This window comes from Periplaneta americana, chromosome 14 (genome assembly GCF_040183065.1).
Source record: "Periplaneta americana isolate PAMFEO1 chromosome 14, P.americana_PAMFEO1_priV1, whole genome shotgun sequence".
Classification (NCBI taxonomy): Eukaryota; Metazoa; Arthropoda; class Insecta; order Blattodea; family Blattidae; genus Periplaneta; species Periplaneta americana.
In genome coordinates, this window is record NC_091130.1 from 58,072,629 (window position 1) to 58,087,972 (window position 15,344).

Below are 15,344 nucleotides of genomic sequence, written 5' to 3' on the forward strand. Positions count from 1 at the left end.
AACTAATTAATCCAGACTAGTTGCAATATAAAAATTTGTCAACAATGACTTAAGACAAGTATCCATGCTACTCTGTTATATACTTGCATAATTATTATAGCCTAGTTCTTGTAAACAGAATAGTATTTATTACTTTAAAATAAATAAAAATGGACCTTATTGCTCACTGACATTATAAACACAAGTAATAATGAATGTTTAGATAAAATGTTGATTCATGTCAACTTTAATAAGTGTCCCGTTTTTTTATTCTGGAACTCTGGTCATCCTGTTCTAATAGTTCCATATAGAAATGCTTAATGTCTATTGCAACAATAATTTCAGTATTAATACACTTAAATTATGTAAGAAGAAAATAACATTATTTTTCATTTGTTTAGAAACTGTTAAAAGTAGAGTAGTTCTAAGAAATACTCACATCTCTAAAGTATATATGGTGGTAATAGAAGTGATAATTCTTAAAGTTAATTGTTTGACTGTAATATTATCTACATGTGTTTAAAAACTGGTGAACAAGTTCACTTTTAATGGTTACTTTACAGGAGGGCCTAAACTTCGGGCCAATAATTATGTCAGACGGAGAAAATCTTGAAATGGTTGCAATGGTAATACTGATTTCTCTTCCACATCTTCACTTCCCATTTTTAAGAAAAACATTTTATATCAATCTTAAGAAGTCATTTTAAATGTATCTACTCTTTATTTTTAGCTCTCTTAGTACGATACTTCTGTTTAATAAACATACTGGAGTACTGTCTTGACAGATGCTAATGCATCCATAATGTTTATTTATACTGTCCTTCTAATGCTGTTTCTGAAGTGTCTGTATACATAACTGTTTAATTTGTTACAGTCTGTTGTCTTTACTAAAAATGTTTATTGAATTATCGTATCTCATATATTTTCGTTTTTGCATTGTCTTTTTTTTTTTTTTTTAACTACCGGTACTATGCTGTATTACACCTTTGATGTTTTGTATTTGATCATTCACTAATTAAGAATGCATAAATAATTTCCTGACTCCTGAGAGTATAGTATACTATACCATACTTCATACATGATTATGATATAAGATGTATGTGCAGAGACCTGAAGTCTGGTATAATATACCTGCATTCGTGCCCTAACTGTACCCTGCAGAATTTTTTCAGCATTTTTCCTTGTCTCAGTGACTTTTTTTGAAGTGTAGAATTATATTGAACTTTAAAAATAAAACAGCAAATGCCTCAGGACTCAAGAGGTTATGACTTGAAACTCTTGTCAATCTATCAAATTATTGTAGATCTTTACGATTTTTAGAACAATAAATGGCATTTTATTTCGTAATGTTGTTGTTTTCTAATGCCAGGCATTTGACAATAAAGTAATTTGACCTCTTGCACTCCAATATTTGTCGAAGATATTATCATGGTCAGCCACTGAAGCAATGTTTATTGCAACAACAGAGTCTTTGATGGTGGATTTAAAGTACTTGCGGTGCCATTATATGAACTCATTCACTGACAAAAAATTAAATTCTGCCTGCACTCTTTCCAGATAGTATAATCTAATGGACGCAGATTATGTCTAATATTGAGTACTGTACATAGATTATACTTAGAGTCTGAGAAGTCAGAAAACATTTATTTTAAGATTTATAACATACTGTCAGAAAAAGATTTAAAATCATGCAAGAACATGCTACATTTGGAACATATTAAAAGTCAACAAAAAAGCGAGAATAAATTATTAAATAATAATTATTACTATTATTATTATTATCATTATTATTATCATTATTATTATTATTATTATTATTATTATTATTATTATTATTATTATTATTATTATTATTATTATTATTATTATTATTGCAGAATGAAACAAAAATGAGTTTATGCTAGATCAGAAATCACTTCTGCTATTTATGATTTATTTGTTTATGAAGTAAAGACACCGTTAAGCTTCTTATGCTGAATTAAAAATAATCTATGTATATTTATGCTTTTGGATTTTATACAAAAATTCGAGCACAAACATTTTTAATTTTCAGATCAAATTGTATGTATGGAACATGCTGCTTGGTAGGGAAGACGTATACAATTGGCTTTCTGAGGTTTTGTAAACAAGTAACACTGCAATTCTGCTTGGTAAAACCAGTGATGGCTTTCGTGATCATCATTCTTCAATCATTTGGCCACTACAGGGACGGTGACTGGAGGTAAGGTCGTAAAAGCATTCTTTGTGGAACTTGACCATTCCTAACTAATAGTGCAGTTTCTGCCTATTTTAATTTAAATTCATGTGTTCTCAATAGTTAGAAAGTTATAAAAACTGTTATGCTGTTATAGAGATTGCAGTCACTATTACATTTTTGCAAATTATATTAATTTTTTTACAGTCCTGATGGTGGATACCTGTATGTCACAATTATCTACAACATCTCTGTGAGTCTTGCACTATATGGTCTGTTCCTGTTCTACTTCGCCACGAAAGATCTTTTGATGCCATTTGAACCAGTGTTAAAATTCTGCACTGTCAAATCTGTCATCTTTCTTTCCTTCTGGCAAGGTAAATATGAGAAATACGTTCAGTTACTTCAGTTATTAAAATTAAACTTATGTGTGCATAGATGTGGTATGTAGAATCTGTCATAGGTACAGTTTTACTTTCTCTGCTATAAAATGTGGTTGTACACTTTGTTTACCTCCTGAGCCTCAAGTTCATCCCTCAGGGTAGATGAACGGATCCTCCTGGTACAAGGAAGTCGGTAAACATATAGATCATGCGGTTGAAACAGCACAAAAATTGATCAAGGATGTACATCTGGTCAGGTTTTTGTTGGAGATTTAAGTCCCATAAAAATTGCCAGTAAAGTCAAATAGGTCCCGCGCCATGGCGTCGTGGTCTAAGGCATCCTGCTTAAGACTCGCGTTACGGAATGCGCGCTGGTTCGAGTCCTCATGGAGGAAGAAATTTTCTCATGAAATTTCAGCCAGTGTGTGGGACCGGTGCCCACCCAGCATTGTGATGCACTTGGGGAGCTAGAATAGGTAGCGAAATCCGATTGCGAAAGCCAGCTATACGCTGAGGGGGATCATCGTGCTAACCACACTATACCTCCATTCTGGTTGGATGATCGTCCACCTCTGCTTCGGCATGTGAGCATGAGGCCAGCAGCCGGATGGTCAGTCTAGGCCCATAACAGGCTGTAGCGCCACGGATTATTAAAGTCAAATAGAGATAGAGAGAAAGAGAGAGAGTGCACATGTATGTGTATGCATGTGTGTTTTACAGTGACGAAGCTTAGGCTTAACCTATCCAAAAATATTGAGTTATGTCCAGTAGCAGTATAAGTTGGTAATAATAATATATCGTAACACTTGGTTTCACTCCAATCCTTCCATATGTTAAATTCACTGTTAGCAGCCATTCCACTGCGAGAGGATTATCGTAGAAAGCCTCGTAGCAAGGCGCAATGACCTAGCTCGCAAGCAGTGGCACTTGCAAGCTTGAGGGAAGGCCGAGGAGGAGGGGGTATCGATTCACTACGATTTGGTAGCAGGAAGAGGGGCTAGCCTCAACCGCAATATAATACACCATGCTGTGTTTCTTTTTCTGTGAATGCGCTGCATTGTTGACTGTTAGTTTAATCAAAAGTGCATTCATGTGTGTGTTACATAATAATTTTGTGGAAAATGGCTCATTTACTGAGAGAACATTGAGGTCATTATTTGCAAAATTAAAAGAGAAACCATTTTCAAGTTGGGCATATGAAACAAAAGGAGATTGACACCACATTTACATATTAAAATAGCGGATGGAGGAAGACAAAATAGAAAATTTTAATTTTCATGGTATAAGAATATCCTTGGCTAACAGAGTGCTCTGAGACAAATAAGTTATATTATTATACTTGTATTATGTTTTGGGGTGAAAATGAGTGAGTGCCATCTTCTTTTAGAGTCTGTGTCACAAAGAATTGTTGTTATAGAAAAGTCGAGAAACATTACTGTATAAAAGATACAAAGAAAGCAGATTTTTTTCAGCCTATCCAGTATTTACACCCTAGCTTCGCCACTGGTGTTTTGTGTATCTTATGTTCTTTGTCATAAAAAGTAGTTCAGATTTGTATAAAATTATGCAAATTCTTAAAATATATCTTTTCACTATATAGTTTCAAGCCAGCATACAATTTATTTTTGCAATGGACGTCTCACTGTTACTCTCTCTCTCTCTCTCTCTCTCTTTTTTTTTTTTTTGTCCATCAAACGATAAGCTGTATTTTATATCCTCTATTGTTTCACATGATGTCATAAGAGCTGTTGCAGTGTCAAAATTGAGGTGGGCTGGACATGTGAAAAGAGAATAGGAAAAAACTGTGGCATTACTGGATTACAAGCTTTAGCTCTGATTGAGCCTCAGCTTCCTTCAAAACGATCTTCCAGGACTTCCTATCCCTGGCAACTATCCACCATATTTTAAATCCAATCCTACCATCCACCAGTCCATCCAATCATCTTAACCTTGGTAAAAAGATATAGAATATTAGATACCGGTATTATAAATCTGAAGTAAATAATTCCACCAAAATAGAAAGTGAAGCTTATGAAGGTGATTTAGATTTCAAAGGCTTTGTAGTTACCTTCATCCTTCTAATGTAAGATAAATAGACACATTGGATCCATTTTAATTATAATTCTACAGCAGATAGTTATAATAGATACATTTGGTTTTCAATAAATTATTTTCGTTCTACAGGTGTGTTGCTTGCAGTTCTTGAAAGAGCCGAAGTCATTGACCCCATCGTGGACAATGGACAACCTACAAGTGCAGGCACAGTATCAGCAGGCTATCAGAACTTTCTCATCTGTATTGAAATGTTTTTTGCTGCAATTGCATTGCGTTATGCTTTCCCATACCAAGTATACGCCCAAGGATGTATTACAGATTCCCATGGCCGAAGTGTAACAATGCAAAGTATTTCCAGCAGCCTTAAGGTATGTAGTGATAGTAAAGCTCACGTCGTTTATATTTAAACTCCCAAAACTGTTTTGAATTTCACCACACACTGTATATTTATGCTCTTTCAGTCTTTGACATTCATTTCTCTTATAGCATTTTAACATCTACGGTGTCGTAAGTTACTAAGTTAATGAAATATTAATTCAGATTTGATTATTGGAAAGAATGAGAATGAGACAGTCCAAAGCCACACTTTTAACAGAGATTTTTTTTTCTCATCTGGGAAAGCGGAGAAGCTATTAGTAAAATATTATAAAATTTATTAATTTACTCAACATATCACCTAAGTATACACTGAAGAATTCAACAAAAATTCTTTCATTAATTACCTTAATAAGAGGTATGTTAATTTCAACTTCATCTAATTCATGATTAGGAGCATGAATTGGATTAAAAATTAACTTATCATTTATTCCCTTAATATCAATAAACAAAAATATCTTCACAATGAAAGCTTCAATATAGTATTTTATCCTACAAGCTTTAGTGTCATCAACTGTACCGCACCTAATAGCACTTGACTCTAAACTTTTAATATACTGTCCTATGATATTTGTCTTTGTGGCTTAGGGCTATATCATTCTTACCCCTTCACTTACAAGAGTGCTAGTGGTAACAGTGGTGGCACCAGCATTTGGAATTTGAGAAGAAGGGATGTTTGGGTGAGCAGAACTTAATCTAGGTGATCAATCATCAGTGGCATTGCAATAATTACTGAAAAGTGGCATGAGGGATCTTTTAATGGAAAGGCCATTAAATTTCTGACTTTCCTTACTTTAACTATATCTGTATTATTTTTTAGTCTCTCTTTCAAGTAAGATGCGACTTCATGTGTCTTTAATGAATCACGGAACCCCAACGACGAATTTTCTGTTATGCTCATGGCAGTCCTGTCACATCACATTAAAATTGTTTTCAGAGTGGATTATTGATGGTCATGGCAAATGTTACCAGTATTTAATATTTGTACTTGTTAACATAGAGATTTCCTATCGGACAAAAATCATGATCCTACTCACAATAGTTTCCCAATAAGAGATTGTTAAAAATTTGGGGGAAAAAAAATTCTAAAAAAACTATGAACTTTCCACCAATATGATATTATAGTTTTTTGTTACATATAACATGAGCTTTTCGCTCTGGAAATCTGCAAGTCCATTTCACTTCTACCCTGTATATATGCTAGTTATGGACAATCTTGCGAAACTTGTTGCTTACATACAGGAAGACTGCCATCAAGACTCGGCCCATTACTTTTTTTCTGATACTGCATACAACTAAATGAAGCTGTTAAGTAATTGCTAAGAAAAAGTTATAAGCTAAATATAACAGTTACCATCTTGGTAGTTCAGTTGACAGAGAACTGGCTTCTTCTTCTTTTTATTCTTCTTCTGTTCACAAATTACGGGTATAGACTGCTACTATAACACTTAGGCACAAATGGCACATTGTGCACCCCATGAACTGGACTTGTGACTAGCTTTACGATGCTACAGGGTTTAATTTCCTGAAATTCTTTGGGAGACAACATGTGTTTCCCGAGATAACAATGACTGATGTGATTTAAACCTAGGCATTCCAGCAAAATGTGAGGTGCTGACTTGGTCTCTATTCCACATTTCTTGCATTTTTACACATTTTTACCGACGGATCCTTGATCTCCAGAGAACAAGGTGCCGGTGCAGGTGTTACGTGCTGTCTCTTCTCACTTTATAAATCTCTTGGATATGGAACAACAAGTTTTGATGGAAAAGTCATTGCAATAAGTGAAAGTCTCAAGAATCTTCTATGCCACATCAATAAATTTAAGAATGCAGTTATATTGTCAGACTCCAAAGCAGCTATTCTATCAATAGTCTCTAAACACACACCTTCATCTCAAACAGCAGAAATAACTAAAATGCTCTCTCAATTAATATCACTCAATAAAAGAATTGTATTCCAATGCATACCATCCCATTTTGGAATCCTGGGAAACGAGAATGCGGATGCATTAGCAAAGAAGGACAGCACTGAATAATTTCGAGGGAAAAATTGTTCCGGAGCCGGGTATCGAACCCGGGACCTTTGGTTTAACGTACCATTTGATTTGCATAATACACGTCACTGTTCGTTAACAGAAAACCACAATTTAAGTCACACGGAGTTAGTGATCACTCAAAGTTGGTTGCTTGACGGTTGTCAGCCCACTTTGAGGTCTGTGGATATAGAGGGAAAAATTGGATCGGTGTCGGTTAGAGTTCCCGAGTAGCTTAGTGGTAGAGCGTTGGTACGTTAAACCAAAGGTCCCGGGTTCGATACCCGGCTCCGGAACAATTTTTCCCTCGAAATTATTCAAATCAACTTTACAGGGAGTTATACCTGAAATCTTGATTTGCAAGGACAGCACTGCTACTTACAGACCTGTTACTAAATCTACGTATTACTCTGTGAAAAGATTTATTAAATCTACATACTTAGACTTCAACAAACAAAATTTGATAACACAATCTCAAGGGAAAAAATGGAACTCTCTGCATCATAATCCACAGCTAATTCCCGATTTACCACGAAAATCGTCTGTAGCTGCATTTAGATTGGCAACAGGCCATGATTGTTTGGCCAAGCACCTGCATAGAATTGGAATATATCAGTTCCCTAACTGCCCATTGTGCAACTCAAACCAAGAAATGGATTCGGAACACCTCAAAATCTGCGCTTCAATGGCTGACCATGATAATAGCTTAAAAAATTTTTGGAGTGCAAGAGGTCAAATGACTTTATAGTCAAACGCCTGGCATTAGAAAACAACAACATTTCTTGCAAGTTGGATCTTCACTAAGGCTCAATATATTTAAGTGCTTATTCAGATGGCAGTGTCCGGTCAAAAGTTCGGTTACCCATCTTAAAATTCTCTTCTGCAAAGCCAGAAGCTGTTTAGTTGAGTCAGGGTTTGGTTATCCAATAAGAAGTTTAGCCTGGAACACTAGCTTACGATGACTGTAATTCCAAGCTCGTATTCTGACGATGGCGTAGTTGTATTTGTGGTGGATTGAAAATGTTTTCTGAAAAAAGTTTTAGCTGCACTTTTATTGTTTGTTTTGAATGGGGATGAAGGAAGAAGAGTGGCCACACGTTAAATTTAGTTGGGCACTAGCCCGTCAAAGCTCCCCTGCTAGTGCCACCCCTGAGTACCAAGTTCATTAAACGTCACTGAATACAATAATAATAGTAACAAAACTAATGAACTACAGGGATAAGTATACAGTGTGTTAAAAATGCATAGTATTACAGATTTGTAAAATTAATGTTATTCTCAAATTCACCCATACAAGTTACTGTTGAGTACCGGTAGATGTAAAATTCGTATTTCCAATCAGATAATTTCTTTTGTAAGAAAAATTTAACTACAGTATGTAAATTTTGGATGATTGTTCTCACATTGTTCCTATCAATCTATTTAGACGTCACGAAATCTGTGGGTGTTACTCATTGTGAAAAACCGATTGTCAGCTCTGTGATGTAACTTACAGAAATGAGCATAAAAATGTATTGTAGGATGGTAAGAACAGTCGGGAAGAACTGCCTTCAACCTCCACCTTCACTTTAGTTTGAAATAGTTTGAGGCTCGCGTCTTTCCTCTATAACAGTGGTCGTCAGCACTCGATGAAATGTGCAAAGAGTACGCGGTGCCGTCCCATGTGCACAGTCGTGCAGCACAGAGAGATAGAGAGCATACCCGCTAGCAGCTACGGAGTGCACCATAGTGCACTGCGTTTTCCACCGGTATGAGATTCTAGCCCCAGCATGCTCTGTGCTGACGACCCCTGCTCTATAAGATCAACAGTAACTTCTTGGGTTAAACGTAATTCAATTTTTAGAGCACTCGTTTTAATGTTGACAGGAAACAATGAACCCCAAAGACATAATGACGGATGCTATTCACAACTTCCACCCACAATATCAACAATATACACAATACAGCTCTGGTAAGTAGTTTCCAGCATACCTCGCATGATCAAGACATATTGCATGTAGTCGTTTGATATGCTAATATATTTGCTTTATGGCCTTTTAAATAATGCCACAGGGTAAAAGTTTATATTAAATATTGTGTTTGGTAGTATTGGTCAGTAAAGATTCATGTGACGTGGACCTTAATTGTATCATTCTCTAATTCAGTGCAGGTATCCTTCGATTTACAAGTATTATTATTATTATTATTATTATTATTATTATTATCATCATCATCATCATCATCATCATCATCATCATCATCATCATCATCATCATCATCATCAGTGCTTTTCTCTGGCAGAATGTGCTAGAAGGCCGTTCCAGCACTTTTTAATTGTATTTTTCATAATGAAACAGAAATGTGTTAATAATTATGTTTTAACATAATTTTTCTTTGAACTCCATTTAGACCGTGAAAGTCATACAGTTGGACAAAAAAGAGGTAAAAAGTACTCTGAACAATAATCATCTCGTCGTCCACTATAATATATTCTGCACCTTTTTTTCCAGAAGAAAACCACTATTATTTTATAACTGGGATCCGAAAGTTCATGTCTGAATACCTACAAAATAATATGCACCAGTTAATCAAGAAAATTGCGTTTCCTGTAAAATATGAATGCTGAGTATAAACTCAAATTTATTCCATAGAAGTTGAAATAAAAATGCTTTCATTATTTAAAATCAGCGATTATTTGCAATTCTTGACCAACACTTGACAGAGATTTTGTCTCTATTGGCCCCCTTAAGATAGTCTTATATCTTAAAAAATTGTTTTCCATGCCTTAGTATATAATTGGGGTTGTACCGAAAGGTAGATCTTTTGATATAATGAAGGATGTACCTTCTGGAAAGTCTCGAAAACAACAGCGAGTCCCCAATTCACGTGATGATGAAAAGTGTTCTGATTGATAATGTAATATAGTAGAACCTCACCACTCTGAACCCTTGTAGTAAATAATTTTGATTAATTGAAATGGAAGCGGGCAAGAAATGTAACGGAATTTTTAGCCAACCTCTCAATACTGAAAATTTTTTAAAGAAGTTATGAAAATGTAAAAAATTCTCTTAGATTCAAACTTCCCGTGAAGTTCGAATCGAAATGTTTTACAAATATGATTTTAAAGAAATAACAAATAATAATGGGGAAAGTTACACAACAGAACTGCACGCATTGTATTTTTCACCTAACATAATTAGGAACGTTAAATCCAGATGTTTGAAATGGGCAGGGCATGCAGCATGTATGGATGAATCCAGAAATAGGCCTACATATTAGTTGGGACACCTGAGGGAGAAAAAGACCTTTAGGAAGGCTGAGACGTAGATGAGAGAATAATATTAAAATGGATTTGAGGGAGGTGGGATATGATGGTAGAGACTGGATTAATCTTGCTCAGGATAGGGATCGATTGCGGATTTATGTGAGGGTGGCAATGAACCTCTGGGTTCTCTGAAAGCCATTTGTAAATAAGTAATGATAACATTGTTTGGCGGCAGTAGTCCTCTGTCCATTGGTTCGCAACAACCCATAGTGATCCCTTAAAGGGATATTCACGGGAGTTTTGCAGTAGAGTACGCCAGTACCTTCCTAACACTTTTATCTAGCTTAAACCTAAGGACGAGAAAGACAACCAGGCCACATTATGTAAAGAAACAATTTCTAACAAAGAAAAAATTCCTTGGCAGAGTCGGGAATCGAAACCAAAACTTTCTAGTTAGTAGCCAGTATTGTTAACCAGAGATAAGAATTACAGGGTATTAAATTGCATTAAAAAATTAATAATGCGCGGTATGTTAAGGGAATATCTGTAAAGTATCACAATAGGCTGAGAGTGCTCTCCTTATCAAGAGGATAGTGCATTAGAAGCAACTAGAGGAGAGTAGAAACGCATGACAAAAATAAACGGGGACAGGGATGTTGAATAACATTATGTAAAGTATTATATATATGTATGTTTTGAATTTTACTAAACATTACTGTATATTCGTCCATGTACTCCCCATGCTTGTTTAGCACTGACATGATAGTTTATCTGTAGATAACAAAACTTTATTAATAAATTGTACCAAAACTCTTAAACCATGAAAGCATCTAAAATCTGAATATGTATTCGAAAATTCGCGTTTACTTACGTATTTCACTTGCAAATATAGGTACAAGAGGAGTTCTGGCGTCTTGTCAGCTCATGTGAGTTGTGTGGATATAAAAAGGAAAAATTGTGACTGTGTCGTGTTTAGTTCCTGGGGTAGCTCAGTCGGTAGAGCATTCGCCCACTAAGCGAAGGGTCCCGGGATCGATACCCGGCGCCGGAACAATTTTTCCTTGAAATTATTCAAATATAGGTACAGTTTCAACTTTTATACTTCGGGTGTGGTAGATGTGGGAGGGGGGAGGCAAGCGAAAATTGTTGCATGTTTTCAGTAATTGTTATGTGACAATACGTAAAATATTTTATGTAATAAAATAAATTACATACTCGTAGATAGAAAGCTCTGTTTTTACTCCTTTTACATTTAGATTTGTGTTGTCATCACTTATAGGTACTGAGTTATTTGCATTTAATGATGTTACATGCCAGTTTGAATTACATTTTGTGTCTGGCGCAGGCTTGTAGATAAACGTTATTAAAAGTAGTAGTAATAATAATAATAATAATAATAATAGTAATAAAGTAATATACAGTAGAACCTCTATTATCCGTGGTAATGAAGGGGGTGGACTGAACGGTTAAGCAAAAAAATCGGATAATCTGTACCGTAAAATATTTTCGTAAATTAAGTGAATAGTACTTGCATTTCTTAATTTCCTCCGTGTTCTTGTGTTTAACACGCTAGGTAGTGAATCAAAAGTTCACTCAATCAAGACTAGTTGTCAATGACGGGTTTTTAAGAGGCAAGGAAATTCCTTGTAATGCTGTCAGCAGAAACATAAGAACAATACAGGGCTCATGCAGATTTACATACTTTATACACTTTATTGTTGATTTTTATTAAATCGCGCACAGTTGTAACACCAATCTCGGACCCTGATGCGAAATGAGCCACAGTTTCTCTTTCCCCGAACCACTCAATTATTTGCGTTTTTTTTTTTTTCGGTACTTAGCACAACACGTTTTTTTTTTATATTCATGGAATATATTTTATATAGAAATTCTACAGTACGGCAACTCTAACAGCAGATCATACTGTGTAAGTGTCAAGGTTTGTAATAACATACTCTAGAAAAAATACGTACTGATACTAATATAACTTATAGTAGTAGTACATACATATGAAGAAGACAGACTATATATGTGTCTGTAGCAAAAAAAAAAAAAAAAAAAAAAAAAAAAAAGCAAGAGAAAGATAGTCGGATAATCCAGCAATCGGTTAATCTGGTCATGGATAATCGGGGTTCTACTGTATACTGTATTGGGAAATATAAATTCTGATAATCTAAATATTTGCTGTTTCAACCAGATTCGGCCCCCAGTTAGGCTTAGTGAGGTTCTAACTTAAAAATTGATAGTTAATATGGATAACTTATCAGCCAGCATTTTGTAGTTTAGACATTGAAAGAGCTGAAAGAAATGTGTAAATGAATGAACTTCCGGATCCTTTGTTTTTATATCGAAATTTTTAAATAAAAATATTACAAACGTGTTATTATTATTTGCATTTTTTGCCAATATAATGTCAGCACTCAAAGTATAGTCTATATAAAAATGCGATGTTCCATAGCAATATTTTACTATTGAGCCCTGTTGTCATTACAAATAAATATTAACCGTCATTACTGTGAGAAATATGTTTGTATAAACATAAAAGGAAAAAAATGCATACCTTTTGTAAATCGAAGGATTCTGTATACAATTATTGAAGACAAAAAAGATTTTCAGCATTTGGTCAGTGCATGGTCTCATAATTTTTTCTCTCTGTTTTACATTTTGCATCCGAACTAGATGTGACTGAATTGTACAGGGATATGCTAGAAAGGAAGCAGAACGTATCTACAGGTTGGTTCGATGGTTATCACATCAACTAGACTTTGAAATATAAGGAAGTACATTTCTACAACTTGATTCAATTTTCTTACTATGATACACCAATGACAGAGATCGTGTTTAGTATACATGTTGCTATTTTCATTGGCCATGTATTATATTTTAAGCAATGTACGTTATTTAAATTTAAAATTAATTTATTACTATATCTGTTGAACTTACTAAATGATCACCTAGATATTTAAAACATAGCACGATTTTCTAGATATAAATTCATTATTGAATAAAAGTGACTTTAAAACACATTTCATTGTTGGTTGTAGACGCGTGCGCATTCTACTCTCCCAGTCCTTTTCCTTCACAATGTAGTTTACTCACGCATACAGCAATGTTGCTCCCTTAGTAGTCTGAACCTATTTGCTTAACCTTGACCTGACCACATCTTGAACCCACAGGCTCAGGACCTAACTCTTTGCAGCACTCTTTAAATCATGGAGTGTGTATATTTTTTTAAGTTGAACTGTTGTAGGATGCCAAGTTTGTTGGTTTTGTTGTATTTTAGTGTAAAATTTTAATTACTTATCTGAATAAGTCAGTACAAATTTTTTCATCAGATATTATGCATTCAAGTTCCTTGTTTTCATTACTCCACAGTTCTACAGAGTGTTTTCGAGGTGGTGTTACAAACTTTCAGGGATGATGGCGAAGGGCACATGTATCAATTTGAGATGAGGAACAGTGGTCCGGAAATGACTGAGTCGAAAGTTATAAGCAAAAATAGTTGTGTGGAAATGGAATTGTAATTTGGCACCACGTGCCCTCCTTCCCTTAACCCTTGGAACAGTTGTGGAAAGATGGTATGGGCCGGATGTCTCCTACGTGGGTACTTGTATCGATACAATCTGTGAGCTTGTCTACTGTTCACATTGGCTCATTCGTATTCGAAAATCAGGTCTGCTTATTCCGCTCTCGTGTACTCCTCCATTTCACTAGGACTGATCGACTGGACATTGCAACTTGTACACATGCACTGCTGTCTACAGACATGCATATCAGGACCGACCATGTCCGTTACACATTATGCTATCTGCATTGCTTTAGTGTAGTTTCCTGTCCCCATCCCTCAGACAGCACACTGAATGGAATATTGTAAGTAGACAACGTAAACAACGTCAGATGAATACAGTATGTGTAAGATGTACAGATAAATACATATAAATAAGGTGTAAAGAGGAATTAAATTATTTCATTTCCACACAACTATTTTTGCTTGTAACTTTCGACTCGGTCATTTCTGGACCAGGGTTCCTGATCTCAAATTGATACATGTGCCCTTCACCATCATCCCTGAAAGTTTGTAACACCACCTCGGAAACACCTGTATATCGAGTTCTTTGCACCCATTCTGGCTTATAATTTTTGACAGACAGTCAGAAAATCAAAACATTGTCTAAGATTAAGTAGTGTTTGAATAAACATAATATTAAAGTGGAACTTACTTTAGAGACACGATGCATATCTTGAGGCATTCTTTCCAGAGGAAATAACTACATATATAAATGTCGTAGAAACATTTAAATAGCTTTATTTTATATCTAAAAACTATACTGAAGTGACTGAGGTCTTTCCTGCAATCATCGATTCATATATTTTAATATTATTTCAGTTTGAATTTCAATGTAGCAGTATGTATTAACCAATAAAGTTATGACTATCTAAAGAAGTGACTAAATTTATCTTTTGAACTGTGTACTAATGCGGCAGAAAGAGATTATGGTGGATAATAATTTAATTGGGCGGTAGGAAATAAATCAAACATACCAGAGCAGACAATTTTGAGTTATCCTTCAAGCAGGGTATATTCTTTAGTAAACCACAGCAATGTTAGTGAAATGGTGCAGTAAAGGGCATATTGTTGTTATATCATTATATATTGCTCTATTAATATTATCACATCCTACCTATTTCAGTTAAAAATTAACATTTTTATTTCTTCCTTTCCCAATATTATTGTAGAGCATTGGTTAATAAATTGTGGGTAGTCTTATCGGGCACATCCATTTAAGTTGCAATAAACAGATTTTTTTTTTTTAAATACATGCTTGATGGTGTTTTTTTTAATGTACGACTTACAATTTAGCTTCTTTTCTTCACAAAATACCACGTGACACTGCACAATGCATGTTCTGAGATCTTTTCGTCTTTAACATTTTTTTTTTTTTTTTTTTTAAGTCGTGGTGGCAGTTCTGAGAGTTGCACAGTTTAATTTTCCTTTATGAACTACACTAGAGTAAAGTGACATTCTGTGTCTTTAATTTCACATATAGTCTCTGCAAATGGTGGAATCCAGGTTATATT

At 34.8% G+C, this 15,344-nt stretch overlaps 1 protein-coding gene and 1 non-coding gene across 3 annotated transcripts in view; both read left to right on the forward strand.

Annotated features, from left to right (window-relative positions):
* The window catches only part of Tmep (Transmembrane endosomal protein), a 271,898-nt gene that overhangs the window by 234,720 nt on the left and 21,834 nt on the right, over positions 1 to 15,344 (forward strand). For both annotated transcript variants that reach the window (XM_069845341.1, XM_069845340.1), the window contains exons 5-8: positions 2,033 to 2,200; positions 2,381 to 2,550; positions 4,741 to 4,979; positions 8,888 to 8,972. In XM_069845341.1, coding sequence (XP_069701442.1) covers positions 2,033 to 2,200; positions 2,381 to 2,550; positions 4,741 to 4,979; positions 8,888 to 8,972 — 662 coding nt within the window. The remainder of the gene's footprint in view (positions 1 to 2,032; positions 2,201 to 2,380; positions 2,551 to 4,740; positions 4,980 to 8,887; positions 8,973 to 15,344) is intronic.
* Positions 11,243 to 11,316, forward strand: TRNAS-ACU (transfer RNA serine (anticodon ACU)). Its single transcript has one exon. It is a non-coding gene; the product is annotated as a tRNA-Ser (tRNA).